Below are 26,587 nucleotides of genomic sequence, written 5' to 3' on the forward strand. Positions count from 1 at the left end.
AAGGACATTTGTGGAAAAATTGATGAACTGCAAATAAAGTCTGTAGTGTAGTTAATAGTTTAGTATCAGTTTCAATTTTCTCATTTTGATCATTGTGCCTTGGTTATGTAAGATGTTAACTTTAAAGGAAGCTAGGTGAAGGGATATGTGACTCAACATAGTCCTTTAGCAATTTTTTTGCAAGCCTGAAATTATTTTAAAATAAAAGGCTAACAATTGTATTTAGTATTCCTTAGCTCAACGCCTTGCTGATTGATCATAGTTACCATACTCCTGCATTTTAGCACTGACAGAGGAAAAAGTTAGGGCTCTGAAATCAGACATGTCTGTGTTCATGTCCCCAGTTTTTAGTAGTAGAGTGTCTTTCAACACTCCTGATAGGACTCATGGCTATAGATCTGGGAAGGCAAGATACTAGGGCACTCAGCGCTGGGGACAATGAGTCCATTTCTCATGCGATGCCTTTTTTCCTGGAGGAGATACAACACAAGGACAGGAAATAGGGCTTGGGAAAATATGCAAAATTTGCAACTAATGATGCAAATATATAGCATTGTATGTAGTTAGTGTGCTTTTGAAATTGCCTGTAATTTTAATTTCAGAAAAATCACATAATATTTAGCCAAAGAAAGTCTCCACTCAACTGTTCACCATATTACATTTTTTTAATCTGTTCCTATAATGCCTTTGGAAGCAACGAGCTGAGAAAATGTACATGTAACAGAAGTTCTGGGAAGATCCATCTTGAGCCTGAATTATGAGATATTGTGAGATACTGAAAAAGAAATGTCATCCAGGAAGAAGTTCTCCAAATGGACACATGCTTTGTCATTTCCCACAGAATTCAATGAAATTTTATTTATATGAGATGGTTACAGGGAACTTCTCTAGGACCTTTAAACAAATAGTTCTATGATTTAGGTACTTCTCATGTCCTGGAGAAGTTCCCTAGTTTTGTAGCTGATGTGATCAGTTCTCTTGACCGTGTAACTATGTATTTTGTGAAATCAGATTTTTATAAGTTTTCTTAACACAGGAAAATCTCCGGTCTTATTTTTTGCAGAATCTTTTTTTTCTCAGATACATTCACATGTATCATGTAAATTCATTTCCCTCCAGGATATCCTAGTTAGGTAAAGAGAGACAGAGATTTTTATCCTCATTGTGTGGACGAGAAACCTAACACAAGAAAAGATGGGCTAATTTGCACAAAAACATCCAGGAAATCAATCTAAGATTAATGTTAAAGCCCCCAAACATGGATTCTTTCCGCTAAATTCTACTATCTCCACTCCAAAGGCTTGTTTGTTCTAGACTAAAATGCCAGTCTCGTTGTGACTCATGGACGGGGCAGGAATAGAAGGGATGGGGAAGAGGAAGAAATATCCCGCATATACCCCACCTTCAAGAATCATCGTAACACGTACCAAGCAGAGAGGAGTACAGTCTCATCATTGAGGAAGCAAGGTGGATGGGAGAAGTTTGGACCACAAATTTACACTGAAGGTGAATAAACTCCAGGCAGGGCTGGACAAGCCACATGAACATATCATTGACCTGCAAGTAGAAATGAAATTTGAAGATGTTACCAAAAAATGAGTTTAAGACTAAGGGTTTGGTACACTTCTGGAAGGCCAGGGATGCTGGTAAAGTTGCTGATTATTTTTGAATGTAGGTGTATTGGGGAAAGGACCAAAGGTACCCAGGGCCCTGACGTAAACTTCCTACTCAATGGACAGGCAGCCCACAGACCATCCCTACTCCTCCCATTTTACTACCCAGAGCTGGATACTCAGAGGCTTGGAGCTACTGTGGGTCAGCTACAAGATGCATAAAGTAGTTTTAGGACCCAAACTGGGCAACTGACTTGTTTGTATAAAATCATTAGGAACCCTAAACAAGATTTTCAAATGACTTTAGGCTGGACTCCTGTATAAAGTGGCCATAGGAAGTGCAGAGCTAAGTTCAGGGCTGATTTTCAGTAATTATCTGTATGTATGTATGTATATATATGTACTTATTTGTAGGTATAATGATTCTCGTCTCTGCTTTTCACCCCAGTTACTCTTTCCAAAAAATTTTTCCTTTATCCTCTTATTTAGGATATTTTTTCATTTTTGTTAAAATATTTGTGGTTGTCACTGTAAATTATCTTAAGTCATTTTTTGGGAAGTAGATAGGTCATCACTAAATAAATACATGTGTATATATATATACACACATATATATATATACATATATTGATATATATCTGTATATAAATATATAGATGCATTTATATGTATATATGAATACATACACATGAACATATATATGAATACGTACACATGTGTACATGAATATGTGGTATATTCATCCAGCCAACAAATATTTATTGAGTATCTAGTAATTACAGTGTTGTAGGTGCTGAGGATAAACAACTCACAAGATAGACAAGACTCCTGCCCTCTCAGAAATTACTGAAGGGTAGGGGAGACAAAAAATAAATAACTAAACAAGCAAGGAAATAAATAAAATACTTACAAATCATGGAAAGTACTAGCAGGAAACAAATAAAGATGCTACAATGGGGAATAATGGGAAGGGCTTAGTAGGGTGGTCAGGGAAGGCTTCTTAGAGGAGGAGGCCTTTATGTTGAGATGATGAAGGTGAATCATCCCTCAGAAGATAAAATGGGACAACATTTCCAGGAAGAGGAAGAAAAGGTGTGAAAGTCTTGAGGTGATGAAACCTGGGGTCTTCTAGGAATGGAAACAAAATACAAGGGCTGCAGGGTAATAAGTTGAAGAAGAGGGTAGTGATGAGTTCAGAAAGGCGACAGGGTCAGATTGAGGTTTCAGAGGCCCTGATAAGAAGTTAGACTTTGTGCTAAGGACACTGAGGAGTCGCACTGAAGGCTTCCTGTGCACCTGTATAGATTGGTCTCTTGATGTGCATGTGGGCATGTATCTGTATAAGTATGTGATTATATACATGGTACATGCATATAAATGTGACAGGAATGGGGCCATCCTACATAGCTCATCAGAGTATTTCCACAGTAGGAAGAGAGCCCAACTATACCTTTCTTGGCTTCTTCGGTGAGAAACTTGCCTAGAATTTTATTAATGCAGGGAAAGACAAAAGTCACCAAAAGCTTGGGTTCTCCCTTCCTGATTCCCTAAGCTGAGAGTGTGCTCATGTACCCATTAACCTGAATGTTCACACCTCTTTTAGAAAGGGAAGAAGGGGACATATACTCTTAGTACCTGCAATACAAGCTTTTCTAAGCTGGCTCCAGCTCCCTAGATATGAGAGGTATGAAGTCGAGGTCACCAGGATGGGGAGTGGCAGTAAAGAGAGAAACACAGCTCTTCCTAATCTGGCCTATCTCTAGAGCAACTTCTAGAGATATTTCTGCTAGTGGAGCAATGGGAAAAGGAGTGACATTCCAGCCACCTTATAGAATGTTCTCAAGCATCAGAATTCTCCACTGGGGAGATGGGGAGTGATGGAGAAGGTAGAAGAAAAGTAGAAATTGACCATATCCTATCCTCTCCACATGGAGAACAAAGTTGGAAAAATGGCAGGCAGCCAGGAAAGAAGACAACTAGAGGCAAGCAGGGAAGCCACTGCCTGTTCTTGCATCCTGGAATTAGAAGGTAAAGATGTGTCTAGAAGGCCTTAGAAATGAGGAGCAGGGAGACAGGGAGGGAGGGGAAGTAAAGGAGTCTGATGGTCTCACCAATTCCTTGTGCTCCTCAGTGAGACTGGTGGGCAGGGTGTCCATATAAGAGTCCTTCAAGGGCTTCCAGCCTAGTTGATGGGGCTCCATGTAGATCATCCCACACCTGGCAAGCACAAAGAGAGAACCAGCCTGGCCCACATCTAGGCTCCCAAGCACACAGGGGCGAGGTAAATGTAGGCAGTCATGGCAAGGTAAGGGGCTGTAGCTTGGGGTGGAGCACAGACCCTTGCCTGCTCTAGGCCAAAAGGAAGGTGCCTAGATTTTGTCAGCAAAGGATGGGGACCAGTGATAACAGCTTGGTCTTGGGAATAAGAGAGACCTGGGTTCAAATCCCAGCCCCAGATTCTACTATCTGAGTGGCCTTGGGCAAGCTTTCTTTACTATCTCTGAAATTCTTCATCCTTGTCTATAAATCAAGAAACAAAAAATACATAGTTCATATGGCTGTTATAGTGGTTAAATAAGAAAATGCCAACAAATAATTCAGTGCCATTTCCAGGATATAGAAAACTCGTAATCAATGGAAACTATTATCATTAGCATTAATAAGTACTGATATTTTATGTAGTACATGTTTTTTTTCCCCCATTAAAATATGGCTGCCATTTATTGAGCATCTACTGCATGTCAGGCACTATGCTATGTCCTAATGACCTTTATCTTTAAGGATATCTTTATGGTCATGTTTTAAGACATGAGGAAACTGGCTCAGAGAGGCTAAGTGACTTGGAAGAGGCCACACAGCTAGATATTGACATGGCCAGGGTGGAAGACCAAGTTGGTCTAATTTGCCATTGCTCTTTCTACTCCCTGACATTGCCTTTGGGAATGTGGGCTGACTTTATTTTTGTATGAACCTCAGGTGCACAGGATTGGATTCATTGTCATCCTTGGCACACTATCAGTAGCCCATGCAGGGCCTTTCTTATTTCTTAGTTAAGGGTTTTCAATAATTTAATGAGTATCCATGAACCCACCACCCAGACAGAAGCTAGGATCTTGACAATAACTTTCATCTAACCCTTTTGGTCTCCCTTATCCTATACCCATGGCTTTCTCCACCTGATGTAACTCATTATCTTGAATTTCATGGTCACCTGTCTCTTGATTTCTTTCTTTCTTATATAGTTTTATAGTATTTCTATATGTTCCTATAATGTAAATTTATTTAAGTTAGTTGTTTTTAGCAGTTTAAATGGAGACACTGCACTATATATACTATTGTGTGCTTATTTTTATACATAACATTGCTAAGATTTTATAGTTAATAAGATTTATCCATAGAGTTCTAGGTCAGTATAATTTATTTATTTTGAGTGATATATAAATATTACAGTTTGTTACAAAAACACTAATTCAAAGGGATACATGCACCCCTATGCATATTGCACCATTATTTACAATAGCCATATTGTGGAAGCAATTCATAGATGAATGGATAAAGAAGATGGGTATATACATACAATTCCCTCAGGGTGCCAGTATGAGGCTGACTGACCTGCTTACAGTGGCTGGCGAGGCCTGCTCCAGATCCGCTGGCTCGAAGATCAGACTCATCTTGGGGCTCATTTGGATAATCTCTCCACTCATTAAACACAGCTGAAAGGGCAAAGCAGAGGAGTGGAGGGCAGGCAAAGGGGTTAAATTCTATCTGCAAGTGAAAGGCTTCAGTGGAGACAGAGATGGTTTAAATTCATTCAGTACTTCTTGAGCACTAACTATATGCATCAGGCACTGTTCTAGATATGTAGAATAAAACAGACAAAAATCCCTGTGCTCTTGGGATTTACATTCTGCTGGGAGGAAACAGATGATAAAATACATAGCATATAACATGATGAAAGTGCTTTGGAAAATAATTAAGTAGAAGAGGAGGCTGGAAAATGCTCAGCCAGGGCCAGGTGATTTTAAACAGTGAGGTCAGAGAGTCAATGAATTGCAGCCTTAGATGAAGGATCAAGAAGTTATCAGACTACATCAAGTTTCTTTTTTTTTTTTTTTAATTTTTTTTTTAACGTTTATTTATTTCTGAGACAGAGAGAGACAGAGCATGAACGGGGGAGGGGCAGAGAGAGAGAGGGAGACACAGAATCGGAAACAGGCTCCAGGCTCTGAGCCATCAGCACAGAGCCCGACGCGGGGCTCGAACTCACGGACCGCGAGATCGTGACCTGAGCCGAAGTCAGACGCTTAACCGACTGAGCCACCCAGGCGCCCCCAGACTACATCAAGTTTCATGGTTCCTTCCTTAGCATTTAATATAGATGTAACTGCACACCTTTCTCCTGTTTTATTTGCTCAAGTTTCCCATGAAGGACTCCTTTTGGGATCTCCCATGGACTGGTGTAAGTCTACAGGGACAAGAACATCTCCACAAATCCTTTCTGGAATGGAAGGAAAGACCATTGGAAATCCTAGTGTTTAGAGGATATGTCCCTGTAGAAAGTAGTTCAAACACACAGGGGAGACTCAGTGTACGTACAAAGAAGTGGTACTTCCTATTTGCCAACATGGGTTCAAGTGAGATCTTTAAGTCACAAGATTGCCTGAGGCTTCGGTCTCTCAGTGGCAAAGAGGAAACCCCATTACTCCCTCCTGTTCATTCAAAGTTGTGCTTAAAAAGTTCTTTGTACATTACCTGGCCCACACCTGGAAACAGGTCACTAGAATCAGGTCACTACATGCATCCCAAGAAGGTCAATAGCCATTATGGGGCTGACACCACCAGCAGTATCATCCCTGAATATCAAGAAAAGTAAAAGAGACCCATACCTCTGACGGTAGTTTGATTTACACCCAGTGACAGGAAGAGCCATCAGGAATTCATGGTTTATAACTCTTTATACTTCTTATCTCAAAACCAACAAATACATTTGTACAATTAGTTTATATCACACAGCCTATATAATATAATAAAACATTTCAATTTTTATATGTTATGTAATCAAAATTATGCACATATTATAATTAGCGTATGTGTGTAATTTGGATAATTAGGCCTTCCATTGAGCATGACTCACTCATAGTTTTGTGAAATTTAAATGTAGTAGGAAAGTATATTTTGATTCCATAATCATATATTCAGTATAGAAACTTCCTTAAAATGGTGATAAATTTCATTTCATTTTTCATCACCACTAAACCAGCCCTACAAGAGATCCTAAGGGGGATCCTGTGAGACAAAGTACCAGAGACATCGCTACAAGCATGAAACCTACAGACATCACAATGACTCTAAACCCATATCTTTCTATAATAACACTGAATGTAAATGGACTAAATGCTGCAGCCAAAAGACATAGGGTATCAGGATGGATAAAAAAACAAGACCCATATATTTGCTGTCTACAAGAGACTCATTTTAGACCTTAGGACACCTTCAGATTGAAAGTGAGGGTATGAAGAACTATCTATCATGCTACTGGAAGTCAAAAGAAAGCTGGAGTATCCATACTTATATCAGACAAACTAGACTTTAAAGGCTGTTACAAGAGATGAAGAAGGGCATTATATAATAATTACAGGGTCTATCCATGAAGAAGAACTAACAATTATAAATGTCTATGCGCCGAATACAGGAGCCCCCAAATATATAAAGCAATTACTCACAAACATAAGCAACCTTATTGACAAGAATGTGGTAATTGCAGGGGACTTTAATACCCCACTTACAACAATGGATAGATCATCTAGACACACGGTCAATAAAGAAACAAGGGCCCTGAATGATACATTGGATCAGATGGACTTGACAGATACATTTAGAACTCTGCATCCCAAAGCAACAGAATATACTTTCTTCTCGAGTGCACATGGAACATTCTCCAAGACAGATCACATACTGGGTCACAAAAGAGCCCTTCATAAGTATACAAGAATTGAGATCATACCATGCATACTTTCAGACCACAATGCGATGAAGCTTGAAATCAACCACAGGAAAAAGTCTGGAAAACCTTGAAAAGCATGGAGGTTAAAGAACACCCTACTAAAGAAGGAATGGGTCAACCAGGCAATTAGAGAAGACATTAAAAAAATATATGGAAATAAATGAAAATGAAAATACAACAATCCAAACGCTTTGGGATGGATGCAGCAAAGGCAGTCCTGAGAGGAAAATACATTGCAATCCAGGCCTATCTCAAGAAACAAGAAAAATCCCAAATACAAAATCTAACAGCACACCTAAAGGAAATAAAAGCAGGGCAGCAAAGACACCCCAAACCCAGCAGAAGAAGAGAAATAATAAAGATCAGAGCAGAAATAAACAATATTGAATCTAAAAAAACTGTAGAGCATATCAATGAAACCAAGAGTTGGTTTTTTGAAAAAATTAACAAAATTGACAAACCTCTAGCCAGACTTCTCAAAAAGAAAAGGGAGATGACCCAAATAGATAAAATCATGAATGAAAATGGCATTATTACAACCAATCCCTCAGAAATACAAGCAATTATCAGGGAATACTAGGAAAAATTATATTCCAACAAACTGGACAACCTGGAAGAAATGGACAAATTCCTAAACACACACATGCTTCCAAAACTCAATCAGGAGGAAATAGAAAGCTTGAACAGATCCATAACCAGCAAAGAAATTGAATCAGTCCTCAAAAATCTCCCAACAAATAAGAGTCCAGGACCAGATGGCTTCCCAGGGGAGTTCTACCAGACATTTAAAGCAGAGATAATACCTATCCTTCTCAAGCTATACCAAAAAAACAAAAAGGGAAGGAAAACTTCCAGACTCATTCTATGAAGCCAGTATTACTTTGATTCCTAAACCACAGAGAGACCCAGTAAAAAAAGAGAACTACAGGCCAATATCCCTGATGAATATGGATGCAAAAATTCTCAATAAGATACTAGCAAATCGAATTCAACAGCATATAAAAAGAATTATTCACCACGATCAAAGGGGATTCATTCCTGGGATGCAGGGCTGGTTCAGCATTTGCAAATCAATCAACCTGATACATCACATTAATAAAAGAAAAGATAAGAACCATATGATCCTGTCAATCGATGCAGAAAAGGCATTTGACAAAATTCAGCATCCTTTCTTAATAAAAAGCCTTGAGAAAGTCAGGATAGAAGGGACATACTTAAAGATCATAAAAACCATTTATGAAAAGCCCACAGCTAACATCATCCTCAATGAGGAAAAACTGAGAGCTTTTTCCCTGAGATCAGGAACACGACAGGGATGTCCACTCTCACCGCTGTTGTTTAGCATAGTGTTGGACGTGCTAGCATCAGCAATCAGACAACAAAAGGAAATCAAAGGCATCAAAATTGGCAAAGATGAAGTCAAGCTTTCACTTTTTGCAGATGACATGATATTATACATGGAAAACCCGATAGACTCCACCAAAAGTCTGCTAGAACTGATACATGAAATCAGCAAAGTTGCAGGATACAAAATCAATGTACAGAAATCAGTTGCGTTCTTATACACTAATAATGAAGCAACAGAAAGACAAATAAAGAAACTGATCCCATTCACAATTGCACCAAGAAGCATAAAATACCTAGGAATAAATCTAACCAAAGATGTAAAAGATCTGTATGCTGAAAACTATAGAAAGCTTATGAAGGAAATTGAAGAAGATATAAAGAAATGGAAAAACATTCCGTGCTTGTGGGTTGGAAGAATAAATATTATTAAAATGTCAATAGTACCCAAAGCTATCTACACATTCAATGCAATCCCAATCAAAATTGCACCAGCATTCTTCTCAAAACTAGAACAAGCAATCCTAAAATTTGTATGGAACCACAAAAGGCCCCGAATAGCCAAAGTAATTTTGAAGAAGACCAAAGCGGGAGGCATCACAATCCCAGACTTTAGCCTCTACTACAAAGCTGTCATCATCAAGACAGCATGGTATGGGCACAAAAACAGACACATAGACCAATGGAATAGAATAGAAACCCCAGAACTAGACCCACAAACGTATGGCCAACGCATCTTTGACAAAGCAGGAAAGAATATCCAATGGAAAAAAAGACAGTCTCTTTAACAAATGGTGCTGGGAGAACTGGACAGCAACATGCAGAAGAATGAAACTAGACCACTCTCTTACGCCATTCACAAAAACAAACTCAAAATGGATAAAGGACCTGAATGTGAGACAGGAAACCATCAAAACCCTAGAGGAGAAAGCAGGGAAAAACCTCTCTGACCTCAGCCGCAGCAATTTCTTACTTGACACATCCCCAAAGGCAAGGGAATTAAAAGCAAAAATGAACTATTGGGACTTCATGAAGATAAAAAGCTCCTGCACAGCAAAGGAAACAATCAACAAAACTAAAAGGCAACCAACAGAATGGGAAAAGATATTTGCAAATGACATATCAGACAAAGGGCTAGTATCCAAAATCTATAAAGAACTCACCAAACTCCACACCCGAAAAACAAATAATCCAGTGAAGAAATGGGCAGAAAACATGAATAGACACTTCTCTAAAGAAGACATCCAGATGGCTAACAGGCACATGAAAAGATGCTCAACGTCGCTCCTCATCAGGGAAATACAAGTCAAAACCACACTCAGATATCACCTCACGCCAGTCAGAGTGGTCAAAATGAACTATAAATGCTGGTGAAGATGTGGAGAAACGGGAACCCTCTTGCACTGTTGGTGGGAATGCAAACTGGTGCAGCCACTCTGGAAAACAGTGCAGAGGTTCCTCAAAAAATTAAAAATAGACCTATCCTATGACCCAGCAGTAGCACTGCTAGGAATTTACCCAAGGGATACAGGAGTACTGATGCATAGGGGCACTTGTACCCCAATGTTTATAGCAGCACTCTCAACAATAGCCAAATTGTGGCAAGAGCCTAAATGTCCATCAACTGATGAATGGATAAAGAAATTGTGGTTTATATACACAATGGAGTACTACGTGGCAATGAGAAAGAATGAAATAATGGCCCTTTGTAGCAACGTGGATGGAACTGGAGAGTGTGATGCTAAGTGAAATAAGCCATACAGAGAAAGACAGATACCATATGTTTTCACTTTTATGTGGATCCTGAGAAACTTAACAGAAAGCCATGGGGGGAGGGGAAGGAAAAAAAAAGAGGTTAGAGTGGGAGAGAGCCAAAGCATAAGAGACTCTTAAAAACTGAGAACAAACTGAGGATTGATGGGGGGTGGGAGGGAGGGGAGGGTAGGTGATGGGTATTGAAGAGGGCATCTTTTGGGATGAGCACTAGGTGTTGTATGGAAACCAATTTGACAATAAATTTCATATATTAAAAAAAACATAATTTGAAAGTGATTCAAATACAAAAAAATAAATAAATCCATTTAGCTATATTAAAAAATTTTTATTTCATTTTAACATATAGTAAAATAGCACTTATTATATGCTAGGTGCTATCAGAAGCATTTTGAAAATATTAACTTATCTAATCTTCCTAATTAACAGTCCCCTTTTACAGATGATACAGCTGAGACACAGAGAGACTAAATAGCTTGCCTGAGTTTATACAACTGGTAAGCGGCTATGCAGGATTTGAACACAGCCTGTCTGGCTCCAGAGTCCAAGTCTTTAGCCAATACGCTAACTGTGGCAGAATATATTTTCCAAAGACTGCTGTAGCAGTAGCTTCCATCACATGAATGCTGTTGCAATGTGACCTTGCCCTGCTCCATCAAGAAGTGGAGTCTTTTTCTCCACTCCCTTGAATCTGAGTAGGCCCAGTGACTTCTTCAACTGCTAGAATTCAGAGAAAGTGATGCTATGCCAGTTCCAAGCACAGCTCTTAATTTCCTGGAAACTTTCACTTCCTGCCTTTTGGAAAATTAACCACCATGTAAGAACTATCACTACCCAAGACCACTAAGTGAGACACCTGACACATGTGGAGATGCTTGGAGGATGAGATGTCATCTGAAGAGAAAGAAAGACAGAGAGAGACAGGCCAAGGAGGAATGAGCCCCAGACACTGAGTGAGGAAGCCACCTTGGTTGTGGATCCTCCATCCATGGCTGCCCTAGCTGACATCACAATGATTAGCTGAGCCCAGCCGACCCCTTCCAAAATTTCTAATCCACAATATCATGAGCAAAGTAAATGGCTATTTTAAGTCTTTTTTTTTTTTATTTATTTTTTTTTTTTAAATTTTTTTTTTTCAACGTTTATTTATTTTGGGACAGAGAGAGACAGAGCATGAACGGGGGAGGGGCAGAGAGAGAGGGAGACACAGAATCGGAAACAGGCTCCAGGCTCTGAGCAGTCAGCACAGAGCCTGATGCGGGGCTCGAACTCCCGGACCGCGAGATCGTGACCTGGCTGAAGTCGGACGCTTAACCGACTGCGCCACCCAGGCGCCCCTATTTTAAGTCTTTAAATACACCGTAATGGATAACCAAATACATTCCATATATCAGTGACTTTGTGCATGCTATCTTATTTAATTGTCAATATCCCTATTTTATTACTACCTTTTTACAAATGTGGAAATTGAGATTCAGAGAAGTTATGTGACTTGCCCAGTACAAAAGCTCAGTTGTAGAGCTAGTGGTCCAATATGATGCCAACACCAATGCTTTTAACCATGATGCAACATTATCCCTAAACAGACAGAGCTTACCCACAAGTACAAATAAAAGCATAATTCATAAACTTAAATTTCTTGTGGGGCATTTATTCTTCATGTAACAAATGTATGTATAATATAGTTTGGGTCAATTACTCACTTGAAAAAGAGAATTTATAACCTACCTATATAAAAGAGATATGAGACTCAGTAGGTACCTTTTTATTGTCATCCAGAACTGTGTTCATATTTTCAATCCAAACAGCATCTACTGGCCCATCAAATATAATCCATTTGCGTTCATCAGACATTGAAGATGCTTGCTCCCGGAAAACATTGGCTAGGACACCATCTGTCCATTCATGGCTCACTTGGTCAAAGCACCCATAGAGCTGCCCCATGGTGATGGCCTTGGGGTTGATGATCAAATACTCCACAGCAAATTCTTCCATCTCTTTGGCTGAGCAAGAAGGTTCAACATGAGTTACAAAGGCTCTGGAGAGACCAGAACATTAGACAAGAGACAATGCCACCTCAAAGGCCAACCAACCTTTATGATTATGTCATCCATGCAGAGTCCTTATAAAATTTGTACTCAGTTCTTATAAAGGTTAGGATATCTGGATGGGCAATGACTTAAATTATTAGGTTATTATGCCCACTAGTTTCTCACCAAATTTTCTTCTGAGTCTCATTTCAAACAGGGCAAATGTTCTGGTCAGATCTAAAGAAATCTGTCTGGGTCTAAATGAACTCAAGCAGTAAGGGAGAGAGGTCCATGTTATCAAGTGTCTTTATGTACCTGACTCTCACAGCTACCCTAAGAACCTTGGCTTTGACTTGAAATGAAGGAATAGCAGACATGTAAATGATTCTGGAAAATATTGACTACTTTTCTTTTCTCTATCTGAAGGACTAGTTTAGCCCTGACACCTCTTCTTTAGCTGCTCAGCAAGTATCTGCTGAGAAATTCACACCACGAGAGTACAAGGACCCAACCGGAATACACAGGCTGATAGATGGCACATCAGATGCATTCAATAACAGAAAATAATCACACTTTTATATGATCCTTCAAAGTAAGGAAAAGTTGGAATGCTTGAACCATGAGCTAAATAAAGAAACGTTTCTGCAGAATCCCAAGGCAAAAACGATGGGATAGCCTCTTTTCTCATTTAGTTTCCTAAACTGTATTCAAATGTTGAAAATAGTAAGTTTGAAATGCTTAGTTACTAGGCCCTAATTAGTTACTAGGGCCAAGTTAGTCCCCAAAACAAAAGCCTCAAAAATCCAACAGCAACTCAATCATCAAAAATTATTAGAAAAAAATATGTCAGTCAGTTAAGCAGCCAACTCTTGATTTCAGCTCGGGTCATGATCTCATGGTTTGTGGGATTGAGCCCCATGTCAGGCTCTGTGCTGACAGCGTGGAGCCTGCTTGGGATTCCCTCTCTCCCTCTCCCCAGTTCATTCTCTCATTCTCTATCTCTCTCTCTCTCTCAAAAATAAACATAAAAATGTTACAAAAAGAAAAAATATGTTGAAGTACTGGAAGGGATTGTATAAATACAAGGCATTGTTTTTCAAAACCATAGGCTTACGTTTTATAAAAGAAAAAAACCCCAAAACTCTTTCTCTGGCAATAAACACAGCTTCCATTTGTTGATCAGAAACTGTGCTGGATTACTTTCCTGCATAATCTCACTTAATTTGCGCAACAATCCCATTTCACAGCTGAAAAAGTAGAGGCTGAGAGAGGTTTAATCACCGGTCCAAGGTCTGGGTCTGACTCAAAAGTCTGAGGTCTTATGTTCTACATTAAATAGAAGTAAGGAAGGGGAAGAGGGAAAGGAAAGAAGGAGGGAAAGAAGGTAGGGAGGAGAAAAAAAGGGAAAAAAAGGGAAAGGGAAGCAAAGGAAAGAGAAGGGGAAAAGGGATAAAAGGAAAAAAGGAAAAAAGGAGAAGAAAAGAAACCATGCAATAATCAGCTTTTAAAATAATTTGTTTAGGACACTGATAGGAGTTTCTCTCTCTCATTGGGAAACCTTTGGAGAAGCCCCTATTCAGCATTTGAGAAATCTGAGAAAATTCCTGCACTTAATGACAGGCATATAAAATTCCTGTTAGAAGCTCCCACCCCACCCCCCTTTATTTTCTGCCTGCAGACATCTGTGTGCCATGTGCTATTTCTGGCTCTGATGTCACAATCCAGGGATGGCAAAACTAATAGCCTGGCATTATCTCCATGGAGCCAGCCAACTGACTGGCGAGTTCTGTGCTCCCAGGAAGCCAGGGATGTGAGCTTTACCTGCGTATAAATCACCCAGAGCTGCAGCCAACACTTTATAAGCACAGGTCTTGCCACCCATGGGGTCTCCAACAATCATATAGCCATGTCTCACCAGCATCATCTCGTAGATCTAGGAGGAGACATATAAACAGTTAATCATTGCAAACCTTCCAGAGCTACAAGTCAGTCAGATGTCAGTGAGGAACGAGGGACTAAAAGGGGATTTCCATAGTCCCTTCAACCCCTGGTGAACTGTGGTCCTTTTTATGATTTGTAGTTTAAATACCTTTGGGGTAAATAAATACACATGTATGTCTCATATATTTAAGGAATGGGACCTTCTATTTGCTCTGCACCTACCCATGGGTTAAGCATCAAGTGACTTACATGAATTATTTCATTTAATGCACTCAGGTATCATGAACTACCTTCTAGTGGTAGGAATGCTGAGCCCCAGAGAGGTTACGTAACTTGCCTACACTCATCAGTGGTGAAGCCATGATTTGCACACGTGACTGTCTAAGTTTAATGCCTCAATTTTTTTCATTAGGCCATTTCTATTTGCTTCTATTTTTCATTTTTTTAATGTTTATTTATTTATTTTAAGAGAAAGGGAGGGGCACCTGGGTGACTCAGTCAGTTAAGCATCCAACTTCGGCTCAGGTCATAATCTCAAGCTCGTGAGTTTGAGCCCCGTGTTGGGCTCTGTGTGGACAGCTCTGAGCCTGGAGCCTGTTTCAGATTCTGTGTCCCTCTCTCTCTCTCTGCCCCTCCCCTACTCATGCTCTGTCTCTCTCTCTCTTTCAAGAATAAACACTTTTAAAAACTTAAAAAAAAAGAGAGAAAAGAGTGTGTTTGTGTGTGAGCTGGGGAGGGGCAGAGAGACACAGAGAGAGAGAGAGGGAGGGAGAGGGAGAGGGAGAGGGAAAGAGAATTCCAAGCAGATTCTTCACTGTCAGTGCAGAACCTTACTTGGGGCTTGATCTCATGAATCAAACCATGAGATCATGGCCTGGGATGAAATCAAGAATCTGACCCTCAACAAACTGAGCTACCCAGGCACCCCTCTATTTGCTTTTAAAGGGGAAAGGGAAACAGCAGTCATCTTAGCACCCTGCACTTCAATTGGAAACTTCCTTTTTTGAGGCCTAAATGCAGTTCTGACTTGATTAGAACTCTCAACAGATAAAAGGTATTTTCCAAGCCAGGCCCATGCTGCAAAATATAAATGATCTTCCTTGTAAGTGATTCCAGGGTGGTTTTGTGACTTTACCAGCACAATTCAAAGTTAATCCTGAGACCTTTACTGAAGCCATTTGGAGAGCAATGCTCTTTTTCCTTCTGGGCTTGAACCTGGGACGATCTAAGTCTGAGGCTGCTGGAAACCCAACTAAGAATGAAGTTTTAACTCAGAGACAGAGCCCCGAAATGAAGAGAAAGTTTCCTGGATCCTGCTGTTCCTAAGGCCAACACACATCTGGGTTTTTCAAGTTAGGTAAGTGAACAGACTCCCTTTTGTTGACTAAGGCAGTTTGAGTTGGGTTTCTGTCACTGGAAACTGATAAAGTCCTGACTAGTTCAAGCCCAGTGCCCCCAAAGGTTTTGTTTCATCCCCAAATTTAAAAAAAGGAACCCCAAAGAAGATGGTCAGAGGAAAAACATTGGTTTTTAACTTCAATTCCTGGAAATGAGACCTGAAGGCACTTCCATTTCTATTTTGGCTCCTGTGGTTGCCATCACTCTGCTCCAATCAACCACAATTCTAATTCCTGACTTCAGCGAATAGAAAAACACGTGCATTCTCATATAGATACAGGGAACCAACCTGGATAATTTTCCCAATAAACCAAGGTACCGGCTGGAGTTTCATCTTTTTGATGTTCTCATTCAGCACTTCCATAAAAACTTCATAGTCTGGCTTTGGAAGAACAACTCCAGGAAACAAATCTGATATAATTCCCTGTTAACAAGAATTCGAGAGAAGATGGAAAGGGTGAATTGTCAGGGGGGTATGACCTCGACATTTTCTGAAAATGAGATTCACAGACAGCAGAAGTCTTTGTAAAATTCCAAACCTCATTTTTCTATGCCAAAACTCATCCACAATTGCAAATTCCAACACAATCTGTAAAATATGATTTCCCTCCCAAATAATTTAAAAAACCCTCAAATATTTAATATGTCTGTATTATCTTCTAGTTATTGTACTAGGAATGAATTAGATAGTCATAATTTCTGTCTCTATGGATCTCACAGCCTGATAAGGAAGAGAGGAATTAGAATAATTACAAAGGAAAACTACATTTGGTTAAAAAAAAAACCTACCCCAAACCAATGGCAGATATTATTCTATCAGTGAAATCATTTTTATTAAAATCAGGAACTAGGGGAGCCTGGGTGGCTCAGACAGTTGGGCATCCGACTTGGGCTAAGGTCATGATCTCACGGTTCATGATTTGAGCCCCATGTCGGGCTCTGGGCTGCCAGCTCTGAGCCTGGAGCCCGCTTGGGATTCTGTGTCTTCCTCACTCTCTAACCCTCCCACCCCTTCACAAAAATAAATAATAAAAACATTTAAAAATTTTTAAACCAGGAACTAGACAGGGATAGTGCTATCACATTATCTAACTTTTGGGGGAGGGTATCTGGTGGTGGGAGTGCTGGCTGGAGATGGAGAGGGTGCCAGAGAAATAGTTCATCTTGAAAAACTGAGTCCCAGCACTTGGCCAAGGTCCCAAAGCACTGCATACCTGAAACAGAGGGACATCTTGAGCCAAGAACTTGGCCAGGTTGACATCAAGCAAGGCCCGGAGCAACAGGACACTCTCATCCTCCTCGGGATACTTGAGCTTCAGGTTGCCAGCAGCAGTGAGCACAGACTTGACTGCGCGCATGCCATAGTCATAGTGATGCTGTGAGGACAGCTGCTCCGAGCACAGACGGTAGGTTGCGACAATTTTCTGGGCGAGACTGGGAGGGCAGAGACATGTCTGCAGACCGCCAGAGAGGACCAGCTCCTGCTCATCAGACATTCCCAACATCCCTGTATCCTGTCCCTTCAGAAACCAGACCTATTCATGGACTTGATGGAGAAGCCCCATCATCTGAAGTCCTTTTAACAGTTACCAGGATGAGCTAAGGAAGAGTTATCTTTCAAAGTTTGGAGGAAAAAGAGTAAGCATACACACATGTGTATACAACCTACTATACAAGAAATTGTATGGGTATATACTTTTATGTGTATATGTGAATATATGAGCACACACACACATGCACAAACACACATTTTGGAAGAAACATCAAACTATCAACAATATTAACCCCTGGAGAATGGAACTCAGGGTCACTGAGAAGAAACTTGCTTTTTTCACTTCTATAACCTAACAATTTTTTCCCATATCCATTAAAGTCAATAAACGGGGGAGCCTGGGTGGCTCAGTCAGTTAAGTGCCTGACTTCGGCTCAGGTCACGATCTCACAGTTCGTGGGTTCGAGCCCCGCATTGGCCTCTGTGCTGACAGCTCAGAGCCTGGAGTCTTCAGGCTTCAGATACTGTGTCTCCCTCCCTCTCTGCCCCTTCCCTGCTCACACTCTGCGTCTCTCTCTCAAAAATAAAATAAACATTAAAAAACATTTAAAGTCAATAAATGTTATGCTGTTGACAATGTTAATTCTAAATCATATTAAAAATTTCCTCTTTAATCTTGGAATAATTTCATGTTTTAAAGTCTTGCCTTAAGCTGTGTGTGTGTGTGCGTGTGTGTGTGTGTGTGTACACAGGGTTGGGATAAAGAGAAGATGAGTGGCCGATTTCTTTAGCAGAAGTCCACGTATATATAAAGAGAGAGGAGGCTCTTTCTTGGGAATTTGGACCATTTCCTGGTCAGGACCAAAGCCAGGGCTAAGTTGCTGTCACATCAATGAGGGAGCCAAAGTCCATTTCTTGTTTCTTTTTTTCTTCCAATGGGCAACCTAACTTGAATCCACCACACAAAAGGCACTCTTTCAGGACCTTTAGAACCTACTGGAAAGCCAATATCACATACCTTCTGGAGTCCAGAAACCCCATGGAATAGAGGGAAATTTCCCCAATGAGGGCATAATCTGGCACCATCATGGCAACTGTCCGGAATAAGGCCTAGAAAACAAATGGCCAGAAAAGAAAAGAAAAGAAAAGGCCACTGAGAACCTGAACACATACAGTAAACTCTGGGAGAAGGTGTATTTACAGATACAAAGAGAAGCAGGAAAGTCATTCACACCATTCCAGTGAAATCAAGGAAAGAAAAGCAGGAGGACAAGTCAACGCCAAGAGACCGTCTTTGTTGGGCAGATCCACTGCCCAGCTAACCTCCCCACTGGCCCTGTCTATGTACATGTTGCCACAATGGGTCCCTCAGTGGTTACGTGGAAGGCCTTAGGTGCTGGTATTCTTTTTAAAATTTTTTTTTTTCAACGTTTATTTATTTTTGGGACAGAGAGAGACAGAGCATGAACGGGGGAGGGGCAGAGAGAGAGGGAGACACAGAATCAGAAACAGGCTCCAGGCTCTGAGCCATCAGCCCAGAGCCTGATGCGGGGCTCGAACTCCCGGACCGCGAGATCGTGACCTGGCTGAAGTCGGACGCTTAACCGACTGCGCCACCCAGGCGCCCCAGGTGCTGGTATTCTAATAACACTTCATTTCCCTATGCCAAATGAGTACCGTTCAACTATCAGACCTTTCCTTTGTTCATTAAGGACAGAGGAAGTCATTTAGGAATGCAGGACCAATATATATCTGAAGAATCTTGAAGTCAGACAGATACTGATCTGAGTACTTGTACTGCTGCCTATTGGCTGTGGGCAAGTAATTTCCCTCTAGTTATTTCACCTCAAAATGGGCCAACAACTGTATTGTTCTCATGAGAACAAATGATATCATATGAGTGAAGTGCTTAGAACAGTATGTGGCACATAAGTGAGTGTTCAATAAGCATCAGCTATTGTTATTACCTTAGATCTTACAGAAGTCCAAACAGTCAGTTACAGGTAGAGCCAGGACTAGAACCCAGGCTTCCTGACACCACCCCCTGGTGATTTCTGCTATACCACACTATCTCACGAAAGCTGCTTATACAGACTTGACAGGGTTGCTGGCTGGGAGGGGTGTGGCAGGGGGTGGGGGGGATTACAACCGTTGGGTGGTAAAAATGAGAAATGTGAGTCCAAATTGCACTTTGGTGCTCATTGGCCTATCCTGGCCTAGACGGGAGGAGTCATTACTAAGGATCTCCCTGACTCTTTTCCATTTGGGGGGCAGTGAGAAGAAGTGTCTGAATAAGATCGCAGAGCACTAATCAGACATGTTTCTGGCACATGAAGTACTCATATGGATTTGTCTGGGTCTCTCTTGTGTCTTCCACTCTTGTGTCTTATGAATTCCACTCATGGAATTAATAACGTAGAAGAAAATCCATAAAGAAGCAGGCCTAGAAGTCTCTCTCTGGTCCCTCTTTTCATGCAGTTGGGGTGCTAGGCTCTCCTCGTACAGGAGATCCAGCCATTTTGTACTTTGGGTTTTTTCCTTCCATCAGAGCACAATCTACAGCCTATTCCCTTGAAGATGGCCTGGTTGACTTTCCCTTCAGAGGCACCTTCCTTCTCTACTAGCAGCAGGACCAGTAGCTGTTACCATGGCTGCAACTCAGGCCAGCTCAGCAGTAGGCACTGGGGACATACATACTTCCTTGTCCTCTCTGCAGCTGGTTGGAACAGCCTGTTTTGATATGCACACCACTTCAGCTTAAGCAGGCTGGTAATGAAGAGGACCTCCATGTGGTTCTGCCTAGGTTTCCCAGAGTTCTCTGTGACTACCTTTGATGCTGTCTTATGAGATGTTTTTGTTTGGCCTACAGTGTTTTTTTTTTTTTTTTTTTTTTTTTTTTGCATTTAGCCAGGATCACAACAATCAGATTACATGTAAAAATCCAAATGTCTGGCTTTTCCTGAAAAATGAGAAGATGTGACAATTCCTGCTTGGCAACAGTAGGCTGGCGGCTAAGTAAGGGCTGCTCCCTCTAGAGGGGGCATTTGTCAGAGTCCCTACCAAGCCCAGCTGGTTCCTCTCATTGACCTCCTGTAGACAACAGAAATAGTGACTCTTGTTCTAGTGTTCATTGTCTTCTAATTGCCATTGTTCATTATGGATATATGCCCCTCCCCCACGAGACATTGTTGGGGCAACAGTTAGGTTCTGGGGACTAACTTACTACCATTGTTGCTCCACTATTAATTCTCACAGCTGAAAAATGTCACCCATTATTTGCCTTCTCTGTGAGATCTTCTGTTACCTCCAGAGGTTTCTACACCATAAAATACACGCAGAATTTATACACACTCACGTTTACCTTGAGGTTATCTGGCAGCTCAGCCCTGCCAGCATATCCAGGGTTCATGGTGATGAAGACAGCGCAGGTTGGGTTCAGAAGCAGCTCAGTGCCTTCAAAGATGAATGTCTTTAGCTTCCGGATAATGGCTTGTTGAATGCTGAGAATCTGCTGAGCCACCACAGATAGCACTTCTACCTGGAGTGAGAATAGTGGGCAGATGTGAGCTCTTGCTCTGACAGCCACCACCCAACTCTGCCAGAGTCTCCTTCACTTAGCAATGAAAAAACCCAATCACCTAAAAACCAGACCTTCACCTTCAAAATTACAAGAATGATTTGGGGTTTTGGTAAAGAAAAAGAAAATTGATGTGTGTGTGTGTGTGTGTGTGTGTGTGTGTGTGTGTGTATGTGTTACTAGTTTCCATAGTATTTTATCTCTGTTCCAGCACCTAGCATAATGCTTGACCCATAGTATGTACTCAGTGTTTATTGGTTCCCATTGCATGTTTACATTTCCTGACCTAAATTCCCTACCCAAATAGAATTAATCACCCCCTCTCTTTTGTGATGCCTCTTTTGTACCACTACCATAGACTTCTATCATATTCTATGTGCTTCACTTACTTTTCATTTCCCTTTGCTAAATTCTAACACTCAGAGGGCAAAATCATTTCTTACTTATCTTTGTGTCATGAACAATTGCGGAGTATCTGACATATACTAGCTACTCAATAAATTTTTGAATGAGGGAGCGAAGGAATGAATATACTGAGGATCCATATGTATATAAAATATGCACTTTGTCTCCTTGGGACTGTTTTTGTTTAGTTCTTTGAGTACTTACTCTGTGCAACAGTCTTAGAGGAGACATAAGGCACTGTCACTGAGCACTTAAGAGCCCAGAAAAAGGCCCCTGCATATCCAATCCCTGCTCTGTAGTCCCGTTGCAGCATTACCTCAATTCTGTTGAACTCATCAAAGCAGGCCCATGCTCCGGCCTGGGCCAGTCCCTTGAAGAACTTCCCCATGGCTTTGTAATCCAGACCATCTGAGCAGTTGAAGACCACACACTAGAGAAGGAGAATGTGGGCACCATTAGGGGTGGGTTCCCTCATATCTGAATTACCCTGCACCATAAAACACGGGTGTGGCTCTTCTCTTCCTATTCCACTGTAGGAGCTGGGGCCCAACTCTGCCTCTCTCACCCTTAACCATCTTGAACTTAATGCCCACTCCCCTCATAGGAGTCTAGACAGGGATGACAAGAGAGGGTGAGAACAGACAGCATTTCCCTACCTGCTTGGCCAAAGCTTTGGCCAGATCTTTTGTGGTTTCTGTCTTTCCTGTACCAGCTGGTCCCTCCGGAGCTCCCCCAAGGTTCAGCTTCAAAGCCCCCATCAGTGTCCTAAGGGAAGAAAATAAGAATTCGGTGCCCAAGTCCTAAGACACAGGGAAGAAAGAGACTTTTGCTTTATTTTGTTTTGACTCCTACAAATAGCTTTAAATTTTTTCCCTGATTATATGACCAGGATATCATCATTGTAAAAAATTCTGTTTTACTCAGTACTGTAATCTTAGAGCCTGGTGCATGGGTGGCACCCATAAACATTTGTTTTAATGAATGATTGAATGGATAAATGAATACATACACAAATGAATCAAATAAAGGTAAAAAATCTTCATAAACTCCACACATGAAAGATCACCAGTTCTAATGGAGTGGTGAAAATAAATCCATTTCTCCCACTGGATTATGAACTCTTGAGTTCAGGACCTGTATTTGATTCAGTTTGATACAGTAGGGGCAAAATAAATATTAGAAATTAATGATGTGTTAAGTGTGGCGCTACAGTCCATTGTATGGGCCTCTATAGTTTCAGTTAACACACCATCTTATAATCATCTATCTCTCTCCCCTGACCCCATTAGATTGAGGGTTTCTTGAGGTCATGCATGGGGCACAGGAGACTTTAAGAAATGACTAGTGAATAATGAAACAAATGAATGAAGAACAAAAATCACAGAACACAGAAAACAGGTGTTTGAGGACTTTCAAAGGACAAAATACTCAGGAATTGTCTTTTTAATTAAAAAAATTCCGCTTTAAGGAATATACAAAATCAAAGAAAATCTAAACATCACAAAGTTGACACATTCACAAAGTTCACATTTCTAATGTTATGAATACCAAGGAAAGTGGAAAAGCACTTTGCTGAGCATAGAATGACTACGTCTCTCCATCAGACTGGCTGGCTGAGCTTGGAGACTCCTTGCCTGAGTCCTTCACCTGGCCCCTTTTGATTCTTTCATCTATGGGATCTCCAGGCACCATCTTGATTCCTGCCACTGGAGAGCTTTCTACTTAAATACTGTGGCAATTTTTTTAAAAAGTTCATTTATTTTGAGAGAGAGAGAGAGAAAGAGAGAGAGAGAGAGAGAGAAATAGAGCACAAGCAGGGGAGGGGCAGAGAGAGAGAGAAAGAGAGAGAGAGAGAGCCCCAAGCAGGCTCTGCATTGTCAGTGCAGAGCCCGATATAGGGCTCCACCCCATGAACTCTGAGATCATGACCTGAGCTGAAATCAAGAGTCGACGCTCAACTGACTGAGTCACCCAGGCACCCCAGTACTGGGGCATTTTTAAGGACAGGCATCAACATTCTGCTTGTTGGTTTGGCCACATTAATTTGCATTAGGATTCCTACTGGGTTCTCATTTCTGGCCTAAGGGCTAATTTCCACGCCTGTTGTGGGACCATGATAATTAAGGACAAAATTCTACAATCTGAGTATCTGAAATGTAGAGGGTAAAGGTTACAAACTCAAGATGCTCCACACCTTCTTTCCCAGAAGGTTTTCCTTCTGGCATTCTATTCACCCTTCAGGTCTTGGGGGAGGCCCAGAGGTTACCTGTAGCAGCGGTCGGTGAGGGGTGTAATCACCAGCCGGGGGGAGTTCCCCAAGTACTCATAGCCATATAAGACTTCTGTGGTGATCATCTGCACCTGTACATCCTTTGAATCCCAGTAGTAACGCAGCTGGGAGATCCACTGGAAATCATTTAGATCACAAATATTATCCTCAGATAACTTGGCCACCACGTCGCGAGCTATTGGAACAGATGCAGATGTGGAAACACACAAATGCAGAGCCATCAGCATACTCATATGTCCAGAGACTGCTCAGGATGTCAGGACATTATCCAGGCCACCCTTCACTATCCAAACAGTTTCAGGCTCAACTAGCTTCCCTGCCCACTCCTAACCTACAGGCAGCAATATCTTTCAGAAGGTGGACTTTGCTTCTCCCAAGAAGCCTGGCAGAGAACATGCTACATTGTCTTCTCTCAGACAGTACAGCAGAGGCATTAAAAGTGCGTACTCTGAAGTCAGACTGCCTGGATCCAAATTCTGGTTCTGCCATTAACTAGCTACGTGACTTTGAGCAGGTTACGCAACCTCTCTCTTGAGTTGCATAATCTGTAAAATGGGGATAACATAGTACCCACCTTCTAGAGTTATTAGAAGGTTATTAGGAGGATTAACTGTATATACAGTTTACCTTTGAACAACGTACGGGTTGGGGTGCCTAACCACTGTAGAGTCAAAAATTTGCTCATAACTTTCAACTCCTTTCAAACCTAATTACTAATAGTCTACTCTTAGACTGGAAACCTTACAGATAACAAGTGGCCAATTAACACATATTTTGCAAGTTATATGTATCATATACTGTATTCTCACAATAAAGTAAGCTAGAGAAAATATTATTATGAAAGTCATGAAGAGACAATACATTTACAGTACTGTATTGTACTTATTGAAAAAATTTGCTTCTACGTGGACCTGTGCAGTTCAAACCCAGGTTGGTCACAGGCCAACTGTATACACAGACATGTATATGCACACATATGTACACATACATGTGTACATATATAAATATATATCCACATATATATCCAGATACAGATAGATGAAAGAAAGAAAAAAGGAAAGATTATATAAATACTAGCTATTGTTACTGTTCCTAAATTCTGGGGGGACTGACCCAGAGAGATTTGCAATATGTAGTTACCCCAAATGTTGTCAAATCCCCAATATGGTCCTTTTGACCCTGTTCCAGGCTTCTAGGATATCCTAGGAGAATACAGTCAGCTTGGCCTGATGCAGTTGGCAAGGGAAGGGGTCCCCAGAACCCATGGTTACATATAGTCTTTCCATCTCGGGGCCTGAGAAAACAGATGGGAGATATACTTCTGGGTGTCCTTCTTTCTCTCATAGGATTATGAGCCTAATTTAATTTTCTCACAGTTATGGGAGCCCTGAAGTTGAAGAATAAATAAAGGTTTATGAGAATCATTAGTTATTTTTTATGGAATGCTTGGATGAGAGCTATTGAGATCTCATAACTAGGACAGTAGCCTGCATTTAGTATCTCAGAAACATAACTTTGCAAAGGGATGCTTCTGTTAGTCTACTGCCCCTCTGTGAAGAGAAGTCTTCTTCATGACAGTAAAATCCAAAACCCTCCGGAGAAGAGTCCTTGAAGATTACACCAATAGCTCTTCCGTCCTTCCTGAGGAATGTAATTCCCCTCCAGGTTCTTCAGAGAAACCACAGAGTAGTAGCAGGAGTAGGGGTCTCCATGAGGGATCCAAGAGGAAGATGACTCTCAAGGGACTGAGTATGGGGAATGCCTGCATGATGCAGCATGTGTGTGTGTGCGTGTGTGTGTGTGCGTGCACGTGTGTGTGCCTGAGTGTGTATGTGCAAATGTGTGAACACAACCATTCTGGGGAACCCTGGGCGGTAACCACACATGCACTTCTTACTCCTACCAGATGAAGTTCGCATTCTCCCTTCTCTCTCCCTGATTTCATGCTTGTCTATCCAAGCAAAATTAGATAGAAATGAGCATCAATCTTAAGGAGAACAAGATGCCACAAAATGCCAGAAGGCAGCTGGGTGTATGAACAAGAGAGACACTGTTTCCAGGCAACCAGCTAGTCCAGCCCTAGTTTCCTTGGTGGTGATGGAGTGAGGGTGAGGGGGTGGTTTGTTTTATATAAAGGCCCCAGTTCTTCCTCCTCCTCTTCTCCTTTTTTTTTTAAAAAATTTTATTTTTTATTTTTTTAAATTTACATCCAAATTAGTTAGTATATAGTGCAACAATGATTTCAGGAGTAGATTCCTTAGTGCCCCTTACCCATTTAGCCCATCCCCCCTCCTACAACCCCTCCTGTAACCCTCAGTTTGTTCTCCATATTTATGAGTCTCTTCTGTTTCATCCCCCTCCCTGTTTTTATATTATTTTTGTTTCCCTTCCCTTATGTCCATCCATTTTGTCTCTTAAAGTCCTCATATGAGTGAAGTCATATGATTTTTGTCTTTCTCTGACTAATTTCACTTAGCATAATACCCTCCAGTTCCATCCACATAGTTGCAAATGGCAAGATTTCATTCTTTTTGATTGCCGAGTAATACTCCATTGTGCATATATATATACCACATCTTCTTTAACCATTCATCCGTCGATGGACATTTGGGCTCTTTCCATACTTTGGCTATTGTTGATAGTGCTGCTATAAACATGGGGATGCATGTGTCCCTTTGAAACAGCACACCTGTATCCCATGGATAAATGCCTAGTAATGC

General features: G+C 41.1%; 1 protein-coding gene across 1 annotated transcript in view; it reads right to left on the reverse strand.

The window, feature by feature from the left end:
* DNAH3 (dynein axonemal heavy chain 3) overlaps positions 1 to 26,587 on the reverse strand; it is a 166,877-nt gene that overhangs the window by 71,503 nt on the left and 68,787 nt on the right. Inside the window, 12 exon segments of the mRNA XM_032591638.1 lie at positions 1,428 to 1,557; positions 3,725 to 3,830; positions 5,226 to 5,326; positions 12,496 to 12,737; positions 14,586 to 14,697; positions 16,393 to 16,527; positions 17,318 to 17,537; positions 18,614 to 18,705; positions 20,957 to 21,133; positions 21,894 to 22,007; positions 22,234 to 22,342; positions 23,844 to 24,042. Of these exon segments, the coding sequence (XP_032447529.1) occupies positions 1,428 to 1,557; positions 3,725 to 3,830; positions 5,226 to 5,326; positions 12,496 to 12,737; positions 14,586 to 14,697; positions 16,393 to 16,527; positions 17,318 to 17,537; positions 18,614 to 18,705; positions 20,957 to 21,133; positions 21,894 to 22,007; positions 22,234 to 22,342; positions 23,844 to 24,042 (1,737 nt within the window).

The sequence above is a fragment of the Lynx canadensis genome, chromosome E3, assembly GCF_007474595.2.
Source record: "Lynx canadensis isolate LIC74 chromosome E3, mLynCan4.pri.v2, whole genome shotgun sequence".
NCBI lineage: Eukaryota > Metazoa > Chordata > Mammalia > Carnivora > Felidae > Lynx > Lynx canadensis.